This window comes from Temnothorax nylanderi, unplaced genomic scaffold (genome assembly GCF_030848795.1).
Source record: "Temnothorax nylanderi isolate EJ_2023f unplaced genomic scaffold, tnyl_v1.0 TNYL_tig0032_pilon, whole genome shotgun sequence".
NCBI lineage: Eukaryota > Metazoa > Arthropoda > Insecta > Hymenoptera > Formicidae > Temnothorax > Temnothorax nylanderi.
In genome coordinates this window covers 486,582-494,545 of record NW_027249094.1, presented here as the reverse complement: position 1 = coordinate 494,545, position 7,964 = coordinate 486,582, and the positions used below count along the sequence as shown (strand labels likewise).

The window sequence follows — 7,964 nt, the reverse complement described above, 5'->3', positions numbered from 1 at the left end:
GCAGCGTGCAGCGCGGAAGACGAGAGAGTCAGTCAGTCAGTCAGTCAGGTAGAGGACGGGGAACGTAGCGGGGGCCCGAAAGGCTGATCGGCGCGGCCATTTTTACACCGTTTACACCGCGCGCGATGCGGCAACCGTGCGTGCCCGTTCGATCCGCCATTCCAAACAATCGGTGCGCTACGTGCGCTCCTCGCAGGAATCGCAAGATGCGTCCGGCGACGGCAGGTCGTCACGGTGGCACCGCCGTGCTGCGTCGACGACGATAGGCGTTCCGCGCGTCCGCGTCACGCCGCGCCAGCCAGTCAGCTAGTTTGAACGGACGGACGGACGGACGGACGGACGGACGCAGGCCTGGCAGGCACGCACGCACGCACGCACGCACGTACGAGACGCGCTGCCCCGCACACGTAAGGCGGCGCGCCTGCGACACGACGTAAGAGAGACGACGTGACGTCGCGGAGGACGAGAGGACGACGGCCCGCGGCCGCCGGCGGTGGCAGTAGTGGTGCTGGAGGTGCTGGAGGTGGTGGACGAGGACGACGTCTCGCGCACAAACGTCGGCGACGGTGGCGAGGAGGAGGAGGAGGAGGAAGCGTGGAGGCGGCGAGGAAGGAGGCGACGGAGAAGAAGAGGAAGAAGAAGGAAGAGGGACCGTGGAGGATCGCGCGGAGGCGATAACGTGAAGGAGGATGATAACGGCGCGCGCGATCACCGCCGCGACGTGGACGGCGACGACGAAGACGATCGGCGCTCCGAAGACAACCATCGCGACGGTCACGGCGACGTCGACGACGCGGTCGGAACGACGGGAGGAGACTCGGGAGACGGAAATCCCGTGCCGCGAACAATCCCGCCGCGATACGCTCGGCTCCTTGTGCTGCTTCGTGCGTGCCTGTGATTCGCAGTGGCGTTCAGCGAGGGCCATTAGCCCGTAGTGCGCGAGCAGCCGTCGGATGATAATAAGTGCGCCGTGCGCCCGTGCGCCACCGTGAGAGAGAGAGTGTGCCTACGTCCATTATACTACTCCCCGGCCCTTGTACGCGTGCTTCGGGTCTTCGGGGCCCTAAAGAGTTGTGTGTGCCGTCTCGCTCGCGAGTCTTCATTCGCGAGTGTGCTCCATCTCGGTGTACGCTCTGTCATTTTCTATCTCTCTCTTTCTCGCTCGTTCTCTGTTTCCCTCTCTCTCTCTCTCTCCATCTCTTTCTGTCTTTCTCCCTCTCTTTCTCCCGTCTGTCCCGTCTGTCCGACCTGTCTGCGTGCGTGTTTCTCGCGTGCCTCTTCGCCACACGCACCCGGACTCTCTCTCCTCTTCCTCGACCACCGCGCGATCGATGTGACATCGCGCCGTGCCGTTAAAACCGTGTGTTCTCTCTCCCGTGGCGATCGCGATATATCCGCGCCGACTTGAGCACCGAGAACCGGAGAGGACTCGTTCGACGAGAGAGAGCGCCGAAGAGGAAATATATACATATATATCGGAGGACTCCAGCCGTGCGCGCGTTACGCGTGTGCACAGTGTGTGCGTGCCGACGGCAACGTCTCTCAGTGAGTGCGTATCCCGAAGCAGAGCGCGGTGCGCTCTCTCTCCTCTCTGCCGTGTCCCTTCCCCCGTGTTCCCCCCTCGCTCCCCCGGCGCCCTGCGCCCCATCGTCCACGTCGTCTTCCTTTCTTCCCCCCTCGCTCTCTCTCCCGCTCGCTATCCCCCTGCCTCGCTTTTCTTTCTCTCTTGCCATCGGTCGGGACGACCGTAGAATGCACGACAACGCTGCTGTCGTCTGCTCGCGCGCTCCCTTTGTCGTCATCGTCACCTTCCTCCGCGCCGTCCGCGTCGCACGTTGATCGCGGGACCGCGCCGCGAGGGTGACCGCGCCGCGAGCCGACGGGGACCTACTACCAGTGAAAAGTGCCGTGCTTGGAGATTACGCGCGAAGAAGATGGAGATCGAGGCGAAGCAGCGTAGCCAGAAGAACCGACGGCGGGAGCGGGCGCAGCGCATGCTGGCGCAGAGGGAGAGCCTGGCCACCGCGAAGCAGCAGCAACAGCAGCAGCAGCAGCAACAGTCGCAGCAGTCGCGGCAACGGCCGCCGAACGACGAGGAGGACAGCCACAGCGGCGAGGACGAGGACCCCGCCGGCGGTGGCGGTGGCGGTGGCGGTGGCGGTGGCGGCGGCGGGTGGCGGCGGTGGCGGTGCCGGCGGCGGCGGTGGCGGCGGCGGCGGCGGCGGCCTCGGACTCGGCGCCAAGACCGGTCACCCGCGGGACGGCCACTCGCGACCGCCCAGGCCACCGCGGCCCCCGAGGCCCCGTAAGAAGTCTTCCCTCGCGGCCGCCAACCAGAAGGAGCCACCTTTCGAGGAGGACATTATCGACGGATTCGCCATCCTCGCCTTCCGCACGTACGAGGAACTCGAGGTGAGCCGCGCGCGGACCGAACGTCCGATATTTTCTTTTTTTTCTCTCTCTCTCTCTCTCTATCTCTCTCTCTCTCTCTCTTTCTCCCGTCCGAGCGATCCGCGCGATTGGAACTACGGAGGAGGAGGCTGGGGGAAGCTGCGATCCGACGGCGTATGCTCGCCGTCGGACATGTACTCGCCATAACCTAAAAGTAACCTAGAGATAACCTAAAAGCCCTCCTAATCCTGCTTTCGTTTGTCCCTTCTCTCTACCCTTTTCCAAATCCCTTTCTCAAGTCGGATTAGGGTGACAGCGCGGACGTGCTGCCGTGTCCGAAAACAATTCGAAGCGGACAGTTCGCGATATGAATTCGAACGATTTGTACGTACAGCTCGAGGAGACTGACAGTCGAGTCGTGATGCTTCGACTTAAACTGTGTTTAAGTTTGGACAGAAAGAATAATTCAATTAAAACACTGCGCGGACAACACCGTGTTTTTGGAGCACTCACTCGGACACCCTAGGACTTTTAAGTCCAAAGGGTTTTTGAAAGCGTTTTTGTTTACAAAAAATCTATAAAAATTCATGTCGTACTTAAGGTTATCAAAAAGTGATTTCTATACTTACATAGGCCGGAACTAAGTTTTTTTAGGGAGCAAAGCCGACGCGAGCGTTTCGTGGGAATTATGAATGAAAAATTAAGTGGGCCGTAGAAGGCCCATGGTGTCCGCGCAGTCATTGGGAGCTTTCCAGCAAGCGACACAAGTCGACACAGGTATCGTTTTGTCTTTGTTACTCATTGCCAAAAAAGAAAGATAGAACGACGTTTGTGTCGGCTTGTGTCACTTGCTGGAAAGCTCCCATAGTCTCACGATTCTCTCTACTGCAGATTTATATAATTTTCTATCTTTCTAAGTAACAAATTGTTCGAAAAATGACTTTTCTCAGGTCATCTCAGCTTTATCTTGCCTCTCATTAATCATTCCGGATTTATCGTACATTCGCGCAAACATGCTTTTGTAGCACAATGTGGGATTGCTTCAGAGTATATTTCAGAGTTATTTACGAAATGTTCGAAACGCCTTGAATCAAGAAACCCGTTTTAGATTCTTATTCTTTTACGCAGCTTTAGACCGGTGTTCATAGTCCATTCTTATATTAAGACCAGTGTTTGTACAGCGTTTAAGATGTTATAAATCAACCACACAGCCGTATTAGCATCTTAAGATATTACTTACGTCTTGAATAAATACGAACTGTGAATGGGCTTTAGAAAGAGAGGTATAAAAGAAAGAAATTGGAATTTCCAAATTTCCGTTTGTTCGAAGGAAAATCCATCTTTTCTTGTCACTGAGATGTTTGACAATAACAATACGGAAAGCCTAGTGACTTTATTGTCTCTTCGTCACGCTGAAAACGATTAGTCCGTGTCTTGCTGTTTGGGACATTCTTGAAAAGAAGTGATATTCTTGTCAGTGGGAAAGGTCGTCACGCTGGTCCCTCTTAATCTGGCGCTTGGCTTTGCGTGTTACATGTACTTAGATCTTATCGTCGAGAGATTTTCAATCGTGTTTACCATCGAGAAACATCGAAATGATGATTCATTTAGAGAATTATAGCTTCATTAGGGAAATATAATTTACTTAATGTGGATATATATATGTACACGAGACAAGTGAGATTTATTTATCTCGCAATTTCTCAGATTTCAGAAATTCCGTTAAAAGAAATTTAGAATCCAATAAGTTTATTCAATTAGCTTAAATAAGTTTGCTAACTGCATTCGGAGTTTATATGCAGAATACGCGAGATTAATTGGAAAATAACGATCGATAGACGTTTCTAGTTAATTGAGATAACATAAATTAAGTTCGTGAGAGACGTTAACAGCGCAGGTCAGCGGTTCTCAAATCACACTCCACGAGTTCGCGATACAAGAGCGTTAGTGCATTGTCATTTAGGAACACGGCTGATGTTAATTAATAAAATTTCAGTGGCGTATGTTATACTTTAATTACGGACAACACGTGCACAATTAGTGTCGCAAGCAGAAGAGTTTCGTAATTGAGAGAATCTAAGAGCCACTGGCGCAGATAAACGGGCCAGGTAGTAAACTCGCGAGTGTTAAACAAAAAAAAAAGCGGATAAACTTGTATTTTTTTGTATCGAAAAATAAGTGGCTCAAGTGAAACAGATCAATATCGGCCGTTATTTTCCAACAACCGGATACTTCGGTCGGCAAATTATGCTGGAAGCACTCTTGGCTTTCTCAGACCCCGAGCTCGGCCACTCGCGCGCGGTTTAATCGCGGTTGGAGTTAAACCGACGACGTCGTCCGCGCTAACCGGCCTTTGGAACGCGCCTCGGCGATATCGGCGACTGATAGCACAACGATCGCCGCCTCGCTCCTCGCGCGAGCAACGCGAACGTGTGCTCCTGCTTCGCGGCTCGCATCGCATCGCGTCGCGTCGCATCTCGTCGCGTCGTAATGCGTGTACCGACCATTTCTTCGCGGCGTGTAACGGTATTTGCGACGCAAGCTCTCCACGCGCGAGCGAGCAGCGCGAGATGAAAATCCGCTTGCCGCTTGTACGCGAGACTGGGAATTCTCTTCGTGAAAGAGAGTGAGAGATCCGCTTTAAGACAAAATATATCCAATATTAGTTTTCTATTTAAGTGCTCTTGCAAATTTTCTTGAACTTTAGACTTGCGCATAATAGAGGAATCAATGTGGGCCAAATGTATAATTTATATGAGCGTTCTCTTATGATTTGTTCTCTTAAATATAGAAACGTATCTAAAATGGGTTCTACGTATTATGATATTGATCTTTATACATTAGTTCTCTGTCTATATATAAAATATTCAAAATTATACTGAATGTAATATAATTATATAAAATCTACTGAAAGGCATGTATTTTTAAAATGAGATAATAAAGTTTTAACAAACAAGTTTACAATTAACGTAATCGAAAATACAATTAAAGAATTAACAAAAGTTATTGATTGATCGTGAGATAGAGCGTTCAAAGCCGATTCGAATCGGAGATATAACGCAAGTGCGCTCTGGACATTCCGAAGATAGATAAATCACTCGTGAAAGTCGCTCGTCGATAAGAGATATCGTAAATCGCTCGCGAGGAGAACGCTTATTTTCCCGCTATTTTTGACATAAATTTACATCGTAACGAATAACGACCTTGCCAAGTATCGCCGATACGGACGCTTTAGTGCTATAGTACCTCGCTTGTTTTTTTTTTATTTGTAAAGTGAAAAATAATATTTTCTCCTGCGACAATTTCGAAATTTCGTAACGATTTCCCGGATGGTCGAAAGAGAATGCTCTTACTTTAAAACGTCCAAGAGAAATTTTCCAGCGAGCTGAAGTAGACCTCGTAAAATTAAACGATCCAGAAATAAGAAACTATAGGTGCCTTTGTTCTTTCCCAGTTTGTTTAAAAATTGGCTCCAGTCCCATTGCGACGAGCGATTCTCGACTAGTAAAGCTCATCGGTGCATACGTCGCCGGGAGTGGCCCTTGAGAGTTTTATTCCCTCGCGGGGAATCCACAGTAAAATTTCCGGCGTACATTGAGAGCGACACTTAATGAGTGCCCAATTGAGAGTTTCGTTCTCTCCGAGAGTGATCCTCGATAACAAAACTCTCGAGTGTGCACTTCCCACTAGCCTCAGATCGCTCAGACGTATCGCGAGACCTCTTCTCTCTCTCTCTCTCTCTCTCTCCTCCTGCTCTAAATTCGTCGACATTGAGCCGCGTCCGTCCCTCCGCATCCACTGTTTTCATCGGTTAATCGAGGGATTAGCGGTCCTCCACGCTCTTTTATATCTTATCGCCGACCACATGACAAGATATTAAATCTCGCCTCTGTTAACACAGTCGACATTAACCTAGTAATCTTTTTGCTCGCACAGAGCATCTCATTACGTGCGATTAAAGATGAGTAACGATAATGACACTCATTTTGCTCTAAATAAACACGATTTATTCTTTCCTGAAAACAAATATAATCTTTTTTTTTTTAATAGAAACGTAACGAGGCTTTGCGATTCCTTTGGGGGGGGGGGGGACAGGTACGCGGTAACTGTCGTTATCACCGAAGAAAATGAAGATAAATACCCGATAAATTCACGGAAACAATCCTACAAAAACATAAAGTTATTTTAAGCTAGATTAGATTAGATGCATTTCAATTATCATTTATACAGTAATAAGGAAGATACATGACGCTAATATAAAAACATCATTATTTATGTTCAGTGTTCAGCTATTAATCGACCAAAAGCAATATTATTTAGTTCACGGTTACAATATGCATACAGTGTGCACAATTATTATTTTTTTTCATAGGTATAAAATAAAAATTTTCAAAACCATTAATTTTCCGTAGCGTTCTAAAAATGGTGCCCGAATTAAATAATAATAATGAAATTGCAAACAAAATATAAATTTCCGATATTTCTGACGAAATATGAATGTTCGATGATCCACAGAATACTTGTTTACACGTTAAACATAATTTATTACGTTATATACCTGCAGGTATACATCTGCATGCAGATGTGGATTATTATATTTTACGCTTAAACGCGCTCAAACACCCTCTGGTATTAAGTTTATCTTGCCGTGCGCTTTTTATTTGCGGATCGGTCGTAAAGAGCAGTAGAACGAACGCGTTGACGCTTTCTGCTTCCGCGGCGGTTACCGAACAGTTCTATCCGAGAGGCGAAAGTTATTTCGTTAATCGCGCGTCCTGAGCCCTCGTGATTTATGCATCGTCGCTCTCGCGTCGCGCGAGATTATTATTTCTTTTCGCTGGGAACGGTAAAAACTCGGCGCGGCGCGGCGCGGGCGCGCCGCACATTAAATCCGCAAATTAACTCGAAGACACGCCGCGTAATTACGCGCGCGCGGGGGCGCCTTTATCGTGATTTATCGCGGCCGGGAAGTTAATCGTTACATTTTATTATATCGCGCGGTCTCGTTAAGCGCGACACCGTCGTCCTTTTTTCTTTGTCAGCGATCAAAACGCTGCGGCACTGGTACGATTTCGTTGAATTTAATTTTCGGTATCGTGTATACAAGAGGGAAGGGGGTGTACATTTAAATTTGTATTACGCTGTATATTACGATTTTGTCGACACGAATAAATGCGGGTCCCTCGAATCTTGTGTGTTCGCATATCCGTCCATTAGAAGAAAGATTTTCTTTAAATTCAATAAACTTGGACGTATTATTTTCAGCGTGATATAGTTACGAGATATTATCGTGTAATAAAATTAAGATTTTTGTTAAAATTGAGCAATTACATTAGAAAATGTTAACGATCTTTCTTGAATCCACAATTACCACAATCCAAGTTATAAATTGCATAATTACATATATTCCTCGCTTATTCTATTTTTATACTACATTTCGTCGAAGCATAAAATAACATGGATCAGATCTGAAACGACGATTTGCTTTACAAACTGATAACAGTGAAGATAACCGTCGCGCGAAGCTATCGTCATCACAGATGCTTATTTTTCACCTCGTTAAAGACGTTTCG

General features: G+C 48.1%; 1 protein-coding gene across 1 annotated transcript in view; it reads left to right on the top strand.

The window, feature by feature from the left end:
• The first annotated feature begins 48 nt into the window (after nucleotides 1-48).
• The window catches only part of LOC139770729 (uncharacterized), a 30,204-nt gene continuing 22,288 nt past the window's right edge, over nucleotides 49-7,964 (top strand). Inside the window, exons 1-2 of the mRNA XM_071702865.1 lie at nucleotides 49-2,149; nucleotides 2,193-2,412. Coding sequence (XP_071558966.1) covers nucleotides 1,935-2,149; nucleotides 2,193-2,412 — 435 coding nt within the window. The 5' untranslated portion in view covers nucleotides 49-1,934. The remainder of the gene's footprint in view (nucleotides 2,150-2,192; nucleotides 2,413-7,964) is intronic.